Source organism: Protopterus annectens, chromosome 10.part0, assembly GCF_019279795.1.
Source record: "Protopterus annectens isolate FY-2018-M chromosome 10.part0, PAN1.0, whole genome shotgun sequence".
In the NCBI taxonomy this organism is placed as follows: Eukaryota; Metazoa; Chordata; order Ceratodontiformes; family Protopteridae; genus Protopterus; species Protopterus annectens.
Genome location: NC_056744.1, coordinates 1635999986 through 1636015521, shown reverse-complemented (window position 1 = coordinate 1636015521; position 15536 = coordinate 1635999986). Strand labels below are relative to the sequence as shown.

Genomic DNA, 15536 nt, shown 5'->3' with positions numbered 1-15536 from the left:
ACTGATTGTAACACTGTATTTACTGTATATATTTGTCACTTGCCTGATGACCTAGGTCATGGATGAAATCCTTGTTGGAGTCAATTCTCTTACCCAGTTAACAAGTTGAAATAAGTACATAAACAAAGATGTTTTGGTCATAATACTAATGTATTCCTTGGGCTGCTCCCTTTAGGGGTCGTCACAGCGGATCATCCGTTTCCATTTCTTCCTGTTCTCTGCATCTTGTTCTGTCACACCAACCACCTGCATGTCCTCTCTCACCACATCCATAAACCTTATCTTCAGGCTTCCTCTTTTCCTCTTACATGGCAGCTCCATCCTTAGCATCCTTCTCCCAATATACCCAGCATCCCTCCTCAGCACATGTCCAAATCAATGCAATCTTGCCTGTCTGGCTTTGTCTCCAAACAAACTGTACAACCTGAACTGACCCTCTGATATACTCATTTCTATTCTTGTCCACTCTCGTCACACCCAGTGCAAATTCTAACATTGTTAACTCTGCCACCTCCAGCTCTGACTCCTGTCTTTTTGTCGGTGTCACTGTCTCCAACCCATATAACACAGCTGGTCTCACTACCATCTTGTAGACCTTCCCTTTCACTCTTATTGGTACCCGTCTGTCACACATCACTCCTAATACTCTTCTCCACCCACTCCATCCTGCCTGCACTCTCTTCTAAACCTCTTTTACACACTCACCATAACTCTGAACTGTTGATCCCAAGTATTTAAACTCATCCACCTTCGCCGCCTCTACTCCCTGCATCATCGTCGTTCCTCTATCCCCCCTCTCATTCTCACACATATGTTCTGTCTTAGTCCTGCTGACCTTCATTCATCTCCTCTCTAGAGCATATATCCACCTCTCCAGGGTCTCCTCCACCTGTTCCCTACTCTCACTACAGATCACAATGTCATCCACAAAGTCATAGTCCATGGGGACTCCTGTCTGATCTCGTCTGTCAACCTGTGCATCACCATTGTAAATAAGAAAGGGCTCAGAGCGGATCTTTGATGTAATCCCACCTCCACCTTGAATGCAAACTTCACTTCAGCCACAGACCTCACAACTGTCACACTGCCCTCGTACGTCTTGTACCACTCTTACATACTTCTCTACCACTCCTGACTTATATAGACAATGCTATAGAAAAGTGTCTGGCACACTAGATGAGAGGCTGACACTTGGATGAATGCTGTCGCAATCTCCATTAGTTTTTAGTATTTATGTTCCATATTCTTAATTTTCATGGCGTGATTTTATAGAGCATAGGTCTGTTAGTTAATGAAGTATTTTTATGACTGCACTTGCACTTTATGGATTGAATTGCATTCGGATATCAATTCCGTAAAGGTAAATGTTAAAGAAAAGTTTCTGGCGCACTTGATGAGAGCTCGACACTTTGATGAATGCTGTCGCAATCTCCACTAGTTTTATACCTACGTTCAATATTTTTAATTTTTATTGTATGACTCTACAGAGCATAGGTCTACTTGCTATTAATATCTTTTTATGAATGCACTAGCACTTTATAGATCGAATTGCATTCGGATTTCTTAGGCTTTATGATAAAATATTTGGAACTGTAAACACATGAGTTTAACACTTTATAGATATGTTTTCTATATTTATCAAGTGTTTTGTTTTTAATAACTTAACTGAGATGAATTGATGTACTGAAAGAGTACATTTTTGAATGAAGGAAGTGACGGAATGTTTATTGTAAGTCATTGACCAATTGGCCTTGAAGGGGGACTATTTAAATTTGAATGTTTTATAATTGTTGTCTTGTCTGAAGAAGCCGAAAGGTGAAAGTACTTACAACAATAAAAATACTCATTGGACTAGTTGTTCGTGGTTTGAAGCATTATCGTACTGTAGCAGTGATATTGACACTTGTTTCTTCATCTCGTCAAAGAGTTGGAAATTAACTAGCAACTTGGTAACTACTGTGGCGACATCTAGGATTGACTTTTACTACTTGTTTATTGCCACGGTGGTTTTTGTGGTTCGGTACGGTGTTGTGATGATATATATATATATATATATATATATATATATATATATATATATATATATATACACATACATATATATAAATATATACATGTATGCATGTCACTGCATTTAAAAACAGCAAACCTAAACTGATCAAGCACGAATGCTCAAAAAGCAAATAAATTGAAAAAAACATGTTTAAACATCCCCCCACACCTCCCTGCTAATTATGTATACCAACTCCATAATTGTAATACATAGAGGAAAGAGCAAATTCCCTGATCCCCAGTGTACCACATTCTTGCACAGAAAAAAAATGGTATGTGTGATCAGCTGATTTTCGATCACACATGCAGGCTTCTTTTCTGTTCGCTAAAATGAACTTTCAACCACAAATATGTATTCTATATTTATATATGTATATATTTCTGATATCTTAAACTAAAAAAGTACCTTTGCACCCCTTATGTCTAAATGTGTAGCAAATTACATACCACTGCAGATGGTGATACTCACTTTCATCCTGTAAAAATTCACTTTTTTGTGGTTGTTTTCTGTGGTGGCATATTGCATTCAGATTTTGGTATATAAAGAAAATGTTAGCTAACACCCTCTTGGGAAAAAGCACAGTACCACACCAAATACTATTCTTATTATTGTTTTATTATTTAAATAAATGTTAAAGAGAGTGGGATTCAATGGTTAAAACCCTTCCTTCCTTTTACACATGTAAGTACATTTCCAGGCAGTACAAAGATTAGAACTAGGGTCCCACAGAAAAATTACAGTCTAATAAGACTGCTCAGACTTCAGTGGATTTATGAGTATAATTTTCCAGTAAAAAGTGAAGCCATAAGCTAAGTTCACTAAAAAAATCTGAAACCCAACATTATATATCTCAGTTGAAAAAATAAAATGAAAAGAAATGTTGATTACTTTATAAGAAACCCAGTATTTCTAAGGGAAGGAAACATAATGTCAGATTTCTGCTAGAAATGTTACTGCATTGAGATTGTCACCCATCTGTCTTCTACCGATTTTATGACAAAAAAGTTGGTTTACTAAACACTTCTGCTCATCTTTGGACCATTATTTTGAAGATACCCATGCATGCACTGGAGGTCAAGTGGGTCAGTTACAAACTACAGACAGGTAGCTTGCTGAAAATCTCTGCAGTTTGCCAGAAGCCCATATAAATCAAAAACAGGACTAATAAACTTCAAAGTGCAATAAACTGTTTTTACCAGCTGTTATGTTTTAGCATAAAGCAGACCCAACAAAGTGTTTTTTTTTTTTTTTTTTGTAATGAAAATACAACTTTATCTCAATGGAACAGAGCTGCCGAGTATGCATTTTTATGCTGGATCCATAATTTAGAAAATAAAGTTATTAGCCAACATTGCCAATAACTGTTGTTCTGTCTATAAAAGACAGTCCAATAATTCAGATCTCATTTAGGAAATGTTCAGAGATGAAAATGAAAACTGAAGCTGCAAATACAAACATGCAGCTTAATTCGGGTATGTACACCAGTCTGAAACTAACTTACTTCCGACATCAAACTAACTGGATGTTCTGTGTTACACCAACACAGCTGCATGCTAAGTACTCATGGGCAACAGTATAATAGTGAACCAGATTTTAATTTTTCATACACAGTGAACGTTAACGTCTTCTCCATTGTAGGGAACTATGCAACGTGAATGCTAACATTTCTGTTTCCTTGTAAAAAAAGCCACACTGTTGAAGAGCAATAATAACCCACTTAGAGTGACAAATGGACAAGAAACAACAATTTGTGTCTTAATATGTATCACACCCACAAGGGCTGTCAACCATGCCACACTGACAAAATACTCTTTCTTCTTTCTTCATTTGTTTATTTTAAGCATTCATAAGGTCCCACATGTCCACCCAGGAAGTCATTAGAGCTGCAAACTATATCTCTTTTTAATACACCTCATTTATCCAACTGACCCTCTCTCAGTCTCTCTCTCTCTCTCTTTCTCTACTAGTAAATAACCATTACTGTCACCATCTGCAAAGCTAGTTAATAAACTATATCTCTTTAATATACCTCATTTATCCAACTGATCTCTCTCTCACTCTCTGTCTCTCTGTCCACTAGTAAATAGCCATTACTCTCACTATCTGCAAAGCTAGTTTACTGTACAAATCAGGGTTTCACACTTCTGAGACAAGAAATGATTTTAAAGCTCTCTTAAAAAGCATACTGTTTTGTCGTCTCTGTCTGACTGATTCTGTAGATCATCCTTTTATTTATTTATTTTTGGTGGGGGTAGTAATCTTGACAAAACTGGCATCCGTCAGGAGAAATAATGTTTGCAGTTGTATTGAGATTCTTGCAGAATGGACTATTACATTCCCCAGTGTCTTCATTACTAAAGTAGCTCTGCATTTAGGTGGTTCAGAGCATTAAAAGCTCTGCCTTTCGGTGGTTCAGAGCATTAAAATATGTATCCGCATCTGTTCATGATCTGGTCACTGGTGTCTTGCTTTGTGAGAAAACAGAGGTGACGTGTCAGCTTTGCAGTCACCCACAAAACAACACACTTTCACACAGACTGTGTAACTCTTTTCCTAGTGTCAGACAACAACCACAACTCGGTGATGAGAGTTGCATCATGGTCTATTTTTGCAGTACCTTTTCCTTTCTGTGGGTTAACCAATTACAAGACAGTGTTTCTGATTTTACCACTTTCATTGCTGGTCCTCCTTCCCTGGTAAACAGCAGATCGTCTAGCTGGTCTGATTGTTATTGGAGTGGATTTTATATGTCCTAAAGGAACTCCACAGGAGGATCCAAATATCTTCCATGCACTGACACTCAGCATCTTATAGCCTCCTGTTTGTCAAACATCTATATTACTACATCGAAAGACCTTTACATTGAACACCTCTCCATCAACATGAAACCGTCGAAATTCACTTCTGCGAATTGCAGACTTTTTCCTAGGGTAAGGAGTTAGCTAGCCAGCTCCACAACATTGCCCTTTTCCCCACTGTAGTGCGATCTCAGAGTTGGTATATATAGTTAGGGGATGTGGGGGAAAAGCCACTCACTTGGGTGAGTTTAATTTAGTGCAGTTTGTGGTACAGGGCAATTGTTACATTGCCCTAGGGAAAATTCCATGATTCGCAGAAGTGAATTTCGATGGTTTCTTGTCGATGGAGAGGTGTTCGATATATAGACCTTTTTGTGAATGCTGTAAACAGGGTTCCTTGCTTTACCTGCAGCACTCAAGCCCTAATTTAAAACAGTTGAATACAGTGAGACATGTTTTGGAAACCACTGAAGGAAAAGACTCGAAACATATTGTGCCAAAATAACATTCGACACAAACAGAGCATTACTTCCACATACCTCCCAAATTTATTAACAAAGCAAAGATCACAGCAGGATCCCAGACCAAGTCTCTAGTTTCGTGATTTCATGCTACTGCCGTAAGTCAAACGTTTGTTGCCAAAATTATTTCCAGTTACATAACCAGCTGTCACTGGTTCCAATGATAAAATAATTCAGTGTAAGTAAAGATCAGTGTAGAGTAAGAGAAAATTTAATTAACCTTTTCATTCATTCTTGTACAGAGCATATCAAAGCACTTCATAATTTATTGAGAATCATTTTGATAGCATGAACAATGCAGGAAAAGATCCCTGAAGTCGCACTGAAATGTATTTTGGCACATCTAAGCAATTTATAAGAGTTCTGTATGAAGTAATTACAGAATAGGAACAGTTCATTATGGAATAATATTCTTTCATGGTGGTACAGCGGTAGCGTTGTTGCCTCACAGCAAGAGGTTCTCCCGTTCGATTCTCGGCTAGAGGGTGAGGAGTGCCTTCTGTGTGGAGTCTGCATGTCCTCCCCGCGGTTGGGTGGGCATTCAAAAGACATGCATAAATGGGCGTGCCTTCATTGAAGGTTGAATGTCGAGCTAGCACCTCAGCGTTCGTCAAAATCTACTGCAAATCATTAGCAGACCAGAGTTCCGCTGTGGCGACCCCTAACCGGGAAAAGCCAAAAGACAACAACAACATTCTTTCACTGAAAGCCTTATGCTTTCTATAGGCTGTGCTTTTAAGTTCTAGATTACTTATATGGGACTTTCTAGCAGTTGTAGAAAAATGTCTAGGGTACGGGACTTGCATAGAGGTAACAAATATGACCCAAGAAGGGAAAAGTAACTACAGGTCTACGAATTTTCAATTACAAAAAAAGTGTATTCCACAGGTTAACACTAATTTGGATTTCTGAAGGTGTGAAAATGGGCATTAAGCAAGTAAATTACTGGATAATATCAATGCAGTGTGCAATATCTTGAAATGCATTGTTGAAAAGTACAAAAATATTTTATTGTTTTATACATACATAATATAGATGTAGCTTGCGATCAGTATGGGTGAATGCAGGTAAAAGCAAAAGGCTTTGAAGTTATATAGTTTGAGCAAAGGGAAAGTGAGTGAATGCCTATTTGTGCAATCTGCAATAATGCCGAACTGAAGTTATTTGTTTCTACGCCATTTTGTTGTGATCATTCAAGTTGATGGAAAATCTGTTCTGTTAACTTTTTTCAAGTGTGTTAAGGTAATACGTAATGACAGTCATTGATTTTTTGGGCATCCTTTTTAGCTTTGTCTAGATTTCTTCTGCAGAGAAGTTGTGAAGTATGAGCAGCCTGCTTTACATTTTTCAGACATTGTGACCTTTCTTTGAGCTGTTGTAACCATAGAGTTGTTTTATTTAGGTTTCAGGGGATTGCCCTACATATGGGGATACAGGGGCTTTGCCCTCTGCAAAAATGTTTTAATTCTTGTGTGGTTCAGTCATGTATACTTCATTGAAAAAGCTTGTTCTTTTTTACTTCAACCTGTTTTACGGTCTATTGAGTTTTATTGCTGTATATTTTTGTTCTTAGCTGTTATAATCCTATAAATATAATATAATACGGCTACCTCAGAATGACGTGTGATATTTAACATTTGAAAGAGGGGATGGATCACGTGTGCTTTAAGATGGTCAGCCCCTCTAGCCAATGTCAGAATTTAGAACATATACTACTGATCTGGTATTTTGTAACAAAGTGGAATCTAGAAATCATGGTTATGAAAATGGCCACATGCAATTGGTTAGGCCCTTGTGAATATCTGGATATTGCACTTCACATTAGGTCATAGCAATTGATGAACGTACGGTTCTTTGCCATCAGCTGCATTTCTAAAGGTCACATATGTGTAATATGTCTTTATAAAGACTATTTATTTATTTATTTACATTTGTTGACCGGGAGTGTCCGACTGGACGTAGGTCCATTTTCAGCGGAGGCCCGGGGAGAAAAGCTCCACGGTTAAAATATACAGACAGTAGTTACAATGGATTTACATAGCAATTAACAATTTGATCAACATAGCAATTAACAATTACAAACATAGTTACAGATGAAGAACATAGTACATCAGTAGACAACTATAATCTTTATCACCTATGAAGTACATAACAGACATTAACAATTATTACAATAAGAAGTTCCTGCTGTATAATAAGTAGTTAGGCTTATGAGCATCCAAGCTTGCTATAACCAAAGTAGTTAGTGGGGTGGAAAGAAAGGTAGTGGGTGGTTAGGGTGGGTGATATTAGAGGGGGAGTTGCAAGGGCATAGCCAGCATGTTTTTAGGTGCGCTTTTAGTAAAGTTTTGAAGTGGGTGCATGATGGTACGGAGGTAATTGTGGGTGGGAGGGAGTTCCATAATTTGGCTATGGCGCAAGAGAATAGTGCTTCTCCAGCAGTTATTGGCTTTAGTGACCTGTAAGTGATTTTTGTTGCTGGATCTTAGTGGTCTGGTGGTGCAATAGGGTTGGAGTAGATTCTGGAGGGATGGGACTTTTAGTGGATGGTTTACTAGTTTGTGGACGAGTGTGAGTTGATACCATTGAAGAAGGTGAGGGAGTTCAAGCCAGCCCAGTTCAGCAAGTGAGAGACAGTGGTGACTACAGTAGGATGCCCCTGTGGCGAATTTGGCAATTTTGTTGTAGCAGGTCTCTAGCTTGTTTAGATCGCATTGCCTTAGGTTGGTATATATTGGAGAGTCATAAAGTAGGGTGGAGATAAGGTGGGAATTTGCTGCAGAAATCTTTGCTGCTTTGGTGAGAAGTTGCTTATTTCTCTATAATGCTCCTAGTTTTTTTGTGGACTTTTTTATGGTCATGGATATGTGAATGTCAAATTTTAGTTTGTCTATTTCCACTCCTAGCAATTTGGTGTGTTCTGTTGGGTGTATAGTGGTGTTGTCTTTTGCTGTGATGTTAAAGTGAGAGTTGTTTTGAGTATGTTTGGCGGGTTGGAAGATGAGTAGTTTAGTTTTGTTTGGGTTGAGTATTAATTGGGCATCAGATAACCAAGTTTCAACAGAGAAAAAGGCTTCCTGTGTGACTTTTTGCAGTTTGGGTAGGGACTGGGCTGAGCAGATGATGGTTGAGTCATCTGCGTATTGTATGAGTGTGCCATGTTTGGTGGCAGAGGCTAGATTATTGGTGAAAATAGAGAAGAGTAGGGGTCCAAGGATGGATCCTTGGGGAAACCCTATAGAGACAGGTAGTTGGGGAGATATGTCATTCTGCCATACAACGGATTGTTGGAGGTCAGACAGGTAACTCTGAAACCAGTTGGTGATTGAGTGAAAGAAGGACAGGTTATTGAGGACAGAAATGAGTTGTTTGTGTGGGACCATGTTGAATGCTTTAGATAGGTCTAGGAAAGTAGCAGAGGAGAGATAGCCATTGTTTTTATGCTGAAGGATAGTGTTAGTAAAGGAGAGTAAGGCAGTGGTGGTGCTATGGTTTGGTCGGAAACCATGCTGAGTATTGTTAAGGAGGTTGTTAGTAAGGAGGTAGTCTGAGACCTGAGAGTGAATGCATCTCTCTAATATTTTGGAGAGTGGAGAGAGAATAGCTATAGAGCGGTAATTGGTTAGTTCTGTGGAGGGGCCACCTTTGTGGAGGGGAATTATACGTGATACTTTCCATAGTGTGAGAATGTAACTTTCTGACAGAGATCGGTTAATCAAGATGGATACTGGGTAGGCTAGAGCATCAGCTGCAATTTGTAGGTATTCACTTGGAAGGTTGTCTGCTGCTAATTTTGTGGGCTTAAGTTTAGTTAAGAGTTTTTTTATGTTGGAGGTAGGAACAGGAGAAAAAGAGAAGACAGTGGGGAGATTACTAGTTGAAGGTGTCAGTTGGAGGGAAGGGGGTTGTGTTGTCTAGCTAGTGATAGTATGGTTTGTGTGAAGTGTGTGTTGAATGAGGTAGCAATATTTGTGGAGGCATGAGGGATGTTAGGAGGAGGGGTACTGACTTTACCTAGGTGGAGGATGAAGTTTATGGAGGACCAGAATTATTTGGGGTTGTGATGGGAGGAGTCTAGGGCAGACTGGTAGTATTAGAATTTGTCCTGTTTATTAGCTTTTTGACTCTATTGCATAGTTCTAGGAATTTCAGTCTAGTTGAGGGGGTTTTGGTTTTGCGCCACTGCTCCCAGGCTTTATCCCTGTTTTTCATTTCTGACCTAGTGGTTTTCTCTAGCCATGGGGAGGGTTGTGCTTTGGCTCTGGAAAGTCTTATGGGAGCGTGGTAATTAAGGATGCTCAGGAAGGTAGTATTAAAAAATTCAACTGCATCATCAAGACTGAAGTACTTTAGAGGATGCCAGTTACATTCTTTGAGGGATGAGATGAATGTGAGTGGGTTAAAGTTTAGTTTTTTACGTATTTGATGGTAGATGACAAGTTTAACTTGGTATAGGTGTTTTTTGAGTAGGAATGTTGGGGAGTGATCACTGAGGCTATCTGGTAAGCAGCCTATTCTATATGACTGGGGGCTCTTACTGACTAGTATCCAGTCCAGGGTAGTGTGCTTGCTGGAGTTTTTATTTATCCTGGTTGGCGAGTGAACTAGTTGGGTGAAGCCATGAAGGTTTTGAAGGGTTGGATGGTTGCCAGAACAGGATTGCCAGTCAGTATTGAAATCACCTAAAATTATAGTTTCTTGGGGGAGATGGTGGATAGTCCAGCTGAGGAGGTTTTCTGGTGGAGGGATGTTTTGGCCAGGTGGGAAGTAGCATCCAGTTATGTTGATGGTTTGGTTTTGGTTTATTTTGAGGTTGGTATATATTATTTCTTCATTGCCTATTTGTGGAGCTGATGATTTTAAGATCTGGATGTTTAGATGCTGTTTAAATATTATAGCTACATCCCTCCTTTCTTGTTTAGCCGGTCTACTCTTAGTATGCCGTAACCGGTAGGGAGGATTTGCTCACTGGTAATGTGAGGTTTTAGCCAGGTTTCTGTCAGAATGACTATATCTGGGGAGTGCAAGTCTATGGTAGCATGGAGTTCATGGGCCTTGTTGGATATACTTCTAATATTTAGGCTTAGTAGAATGAGGTCACTTGGCTTTCTATTGGCTGTGATTTGGGAGAAGTTGTGGTTTCTAGTCTGATTATGAAGAGTGGGGTTGGAGATGGTGGGGCCAGGGATGGGGTGGATGTCTCCACTTAGGGCTAGTTTTGATATGCATGAGGTTATTAGTTTTCTCAGTTTTTGAATGTGTTTGTTTATTAGGGAAACTTTATGATTGTGCTCTGTGGGTAATAGGTATGGTGGGAAGGTTACTATGTTAAGTTGTAGGGATGCTTTTTGTTTGAGTAATATAGTTGATAGAATATGTGGGGGGTGTATAGGGATGGTTCTTGAGTTGGTGGGAGGGGAGCTGAGTGTTGTGAGTAGTAGTAGTATAGTGGTATCTTAAAGCACAAAAGGTCACCAGTGATAACTTTGATGTTGCTGCCTTAATAAGTAAAGATCTGAGTCCTGTTATTTTTCACCTCAAGTACTTTCAGTTTTACCTTTAGTTTGTGTGAAGTGAAATAAAGGAGCATTTTAGAGTCTGTTTAAAGAAAACAGTTGAAAAGTTATATTTGTAAGTAAACACTTGACTGACCATTGCATGCCTTGCCAATAACCAGATATTGACCAAAGGTGCGACTCAAAACCTGTACTTCGTGTCTATGAGGTTAGTACCTTAGCCATTCTGTCACCCCCCCCCCCAACACATTCCTCATGTGAAAACAAAGACATGATTACAAGTGGTATTTGAACCATATTGGGTGTTGGCACAATGATTTGTAATTCATATAACACACCTGCATCCACAATTGGCATCGTAAGGCTCAGTATGGAGAGAAGTTATCTAATGTCTTTCCTCACAGTCTTTGCCATTTCCCAAGGATGGTGGGTGATTATTCCACTTTTGCCAAAAACATAAGAGATCGATATATTTTAAAACTGAGTTCTTCATTTATCAATCTAATAATGGTTCTCAGGAGAATATAATATGCACCTATTTCTTTCCCTTGTTGGGGACATTGTATTTGCATCAGGATCTTTCATACTTAGGCCAAACTGATTCTTCTGATGGAGCAGCATGGTGGCTCAGTGTTAGCATTGCAGCATTCAGTAACTGAACCCCTGTTTTATTCTTGGGAGGTTTACACACATTCTTACCATGATTTGTTGTGTTTGTACTCCAGTCTTTGCTTGCCAACTGCACTCCAAAGACATACTGGGAGTCTTGACTAGTGATATTAAATTATCCTGCTCAAGTGCATGCACGAACGTGTGTGTGTGTGTGTGTGTGTGTGTGTGTGTGTGTGTGTGTGTGTGTGTGTGTGTGTGTGTGTGTGTGTGTGTGTGTGTGTCTGTGTGTGTGTGTGTGTGTGTGTGTGTGTGTGTGTGTGTGTGTGTGTGTGTGTGTGTGTGTGTGTGTGTGTGTGTGTGTTTGCGTGTGTTTGTGTGTGTGTGTGTGTGTGTGTTTGTGTGTGTGTGTGTGTGTGTGTGTGTGTGTGTGTGTGTGTGTGTGTGTGTGTGTGTGTGTGTGTGTGCGTGTGTGTGTGTGTGTGTGTGTGTGTGTGTGTGTGTGTGTGTGTGTGTGTGTGTGTGTGTGTGTGTGTGTGTGTGTGTGTGTGTGTGTGTGTGTGTCTCTGTGTGAATATATACACCCTGTGATGGAATGGAATTCTGTCTGAGACTTCTGTCTCCTTGCACCATCTGCAAGGTATGATGGGTAATGGCTGACATATCACAGAATTAGATGTAAATGGGAGCAGAAACTGATGAACAAACTAGTCCTTTCTGCACTATACAAGTAATGGACAACAACACAGACACAGTATGACTAAGCCAAAACAAAGTATGCCTTTAGGAATACTGACATATGTCGCAGCAGACAAGTGTCCTCATGCCTCTTGGATGCATCATTATCCTTTCAGTCAGCCTGCAGTGATTTATTGCACTTGTAAAATAAATTGTCGCTAAAACGATTTTTGAAGGAGAAAAGTGTGACTAAAAATGTCACTGTATTGTATGTTGAGATTATAAGACACTGCCACGTGATTTTCTTTCATCCAGTGCAACTGCTAGCTTTTTTTTTCTTGTCATTTTGTAATGCTAACTATTGCATTGTCATTGCATGAGAACAGTGTTGGATGAAACAGGTTTTTTCATATTCTTTCTTCTCACCTCTTTCACTTCTAGAGGCACTGCTTAAAGTAAATGTAGAAGAAAAGGAAAAAGACACGAATGACTGACAGCAAAATGAATCGCACACCGAAGGATGGTAAAGAGGAGGAATGACGATGCTGCTATGTTTACAGTGTTTGCACCTTGAAAAACAGGGACAGCGAGCACAGCGATGTATGTATATATTGGGAACAGTGTGTCTGTGCTGCAGGCCTACAGTATTCGAAGATTTCTCCTGGTGAGGGTCAAAGCTGTTGACATGAATAATTAAGGTGTAAACTCGTCCAATAGATCACAAGTCTTTGTTTGTATGGGTGCTTACAGTACACGTGGCAGGAAGCAGCTTGTAGGAGCATAAGAAGCTCTGCTTGAAATGTGGATGGTGTGTTTATCCTTTACGCAACACTCAGGAGAAATCTCAGGGTGTGATTCAGGGGCTTAGCTGGAGGAACACAATCCTAGAACCACAGAATGATGGGTACACCTCTTTACTGTCCACAGTGAGATGTGAGATCACATTAAATCCTGTTCCACACAATGTTGTCAGCAGTGCACCACAAAATAAATGTCTGCCAGCTATTTACCACTGCAACATGAAGCATGAGTTGTAAAGTTTTTAATCATTAGCTGTGCTTTTCTTTTCCCCAAGCTTGTAGTACCTATTACTACCTGAAGAAGGTGCTATTCTGTGTCACAAACCCTGATTCATCTGAAGATCTCTCCTGTATCCTGAGCAGAGTATTGGTGATGGTGGCAGAAGTGAAATTAAGAGACTGAGTCTAGCTTTGTACCAGTGCACTTCAACACAAGGACAGAGGATCCCTCATTACCATAAAAACATAGGTAGTCTTAATATTCTGACTAGTCAAACTGAAGGTAACTGTATTTCGTATTATGGTCCATCTCGTATGTAGACTGTTACAGAGATGCAGTCAACATTACAAGTGGTCATTAGTTGCTTTGGGTAATGCTAGGGGTAAGACTGTTTGAATTTGTCTAGTTCTGTGTTTTGAAAGTGTGTAAAATCTTTATTGCACATTGATCTTGGGTGGACTAAATGCAAAATGTATACTCCTGCCAACAGTATGTATTTTTCAGTATGCAGGTTTAATAAGAGTGAAAACTGATGTAGAGCCAAAGGATCCTCTTGGACATATTGGTTTAAAACAGAAAAATAAGTAGTGAGATCTTGTCTGTTAATTTGTTGTGTACACTTACTTTTCTGTACTTTTGGTAACTGTTTATTTATACTGCTAGGGAGGGGGGATTGTGAGTAATTTCCCATCTGGCATTTGTCGGAGTCCTGTAAATCACCTAGGCCGCCGCTATTCAATGTGGCATGAAATTAATGTACGCAGTGCATCGTATTGAGAAATAGTTACAATGTTCCCCTATCTTCTCTGAAATTGAATTCTGTACACACAACAGGAGGGCAATGTTCTTGAGAACAGCATTTGTTAAAATAATTTTGATATGTTGCACAGATGCCTCTTATAGTCTTGTCACTGACTGCAGTTTTCCCCCATCTACCCTCAACTCTCCTGGCATTCCATATTTTGACAACTGCTATACCTTCTTTGGTATGCGTATGGTCAAGCTAGACAGAACATGTCTATTTTAAGCACACATACCCTTTTTTAATTTGGAATAAGTAACAGGTTTCACCAATGTACACAGAATATTCAAACAATAACATAAAGAAATGTATAGTAATTTATTGTACTGTGTCATATGTGGTTAACTTTATTTTAAGTGCCTCTACATTTCTAGTCTGTGTAAGTGTTTAAAATCTCTAACTGACCACTTGAAAAAGTGCATCTGATTAACATAACTCTTTAGACAGTGAAGAAGGTCAGAGGTCACATTCTGCCCGGAGAAAGATAAGTGGTGCAAGGCCTAGTAAACACAACAGCAGAGTTAAACATTTGTGGATATTCATGCACATCTAACCCTTTCCATGTCCGTGCAGCTTTGAGCACTTTATTCGACTATATTTGTGTTCAAATTAAATGGGATTTCCAATTTCCTAACACATAGTCTGGATGCATACAGTGCGTCTAAGTAAATGTGTTGATCAGACAGGCTGCATAGTGACAAGACAAGCAGTGGCATCATGGGAAATATCAAAATGGCTTGTCTGCTCATCCAAAATTTGGAGCAGATATGGTGGAAGAAACACCTGTGAACATGGTGCGTGTGAAGCCACTGGTCTATCTGCAATATTATTCATATTTTTGGACATTTATGCCTCTCCTAATTGACCATAGATGTTTTAGATGTGGAGAGAGACAAACGGCACTCATCAGTAGCTGATGCAGTATCGCTAGGGAAAAAAAAATTAATAGGCAATGCAGTCTGTCTACAGGAAAAAAGGATAAAAGTCATTGTACTAATGTACAGTTAAAAATGTCTTTTTTCCACTTTTAAAATTCTGCTTCATGTGGAATCCTAAAGGGTATCCAGAAGTTTTTTTTTTTTTTTTCAGGGAACAGAAAGTAAAGAAAGGAGTACATGTTGCTGCAAAGTGCACAGTGAAAAACAAGTGCTAGTAACAATATTGTTTTGCCAGGTAGTGCTGTTCAGTAAATTGCTAATTATTCTTCCTGAGAAGAGAAGGTGACTCAGGGTAGTTATATTCATGTTTAGATACTGATTCATACAAAGCCTGGGGCAAATATGTGCTAATACACAATTCAATGATGCATTAATAAAGGGCAAAACTTTAGGAAGTAACAAATCCCATTCAAAGGAAATAAAAAACTGGAATTCCCCTCAAATCGTTAAGAATCTCAGGATTTTGCTTCACCCTTGGTTGTGTGAGAGAAGATAAGGAAATGATTAGCAGTAATAAAAAGCAACAGCAATAAAGGTAAGCCATAAAATGCACGTGTGTTAAATGCACACCAGTGTCATGTTCGCATTATGTAAATTAATG

General features: G+C 39.2%; 1 protein-coding gene across 1 annotated transcript in view; it reads left to right on the top strand.

Annotated features, from left to right (window-relative positions):
* The window catches only part of TNFRSF12A (TNF receptor superfamily member 12A), a 123919-nt gene extending 108838 nt beyond the window's left edge, over positions 1-15081 (top strand). Inside the window, exon 5 of the mRNA XM_044086350.1 lies at positions 12617-15081. Coding sequence (XP_043942285.1) covers positions 12617-12629 — 13 coding nt within the window. The 3' untranslated portion in view covers positions 12630-15081. The remainder of the gene's footprint in view (positions 1-12616) is intronic.
* Positions 15082-15536: the final 455 nt, after the last annotated feature.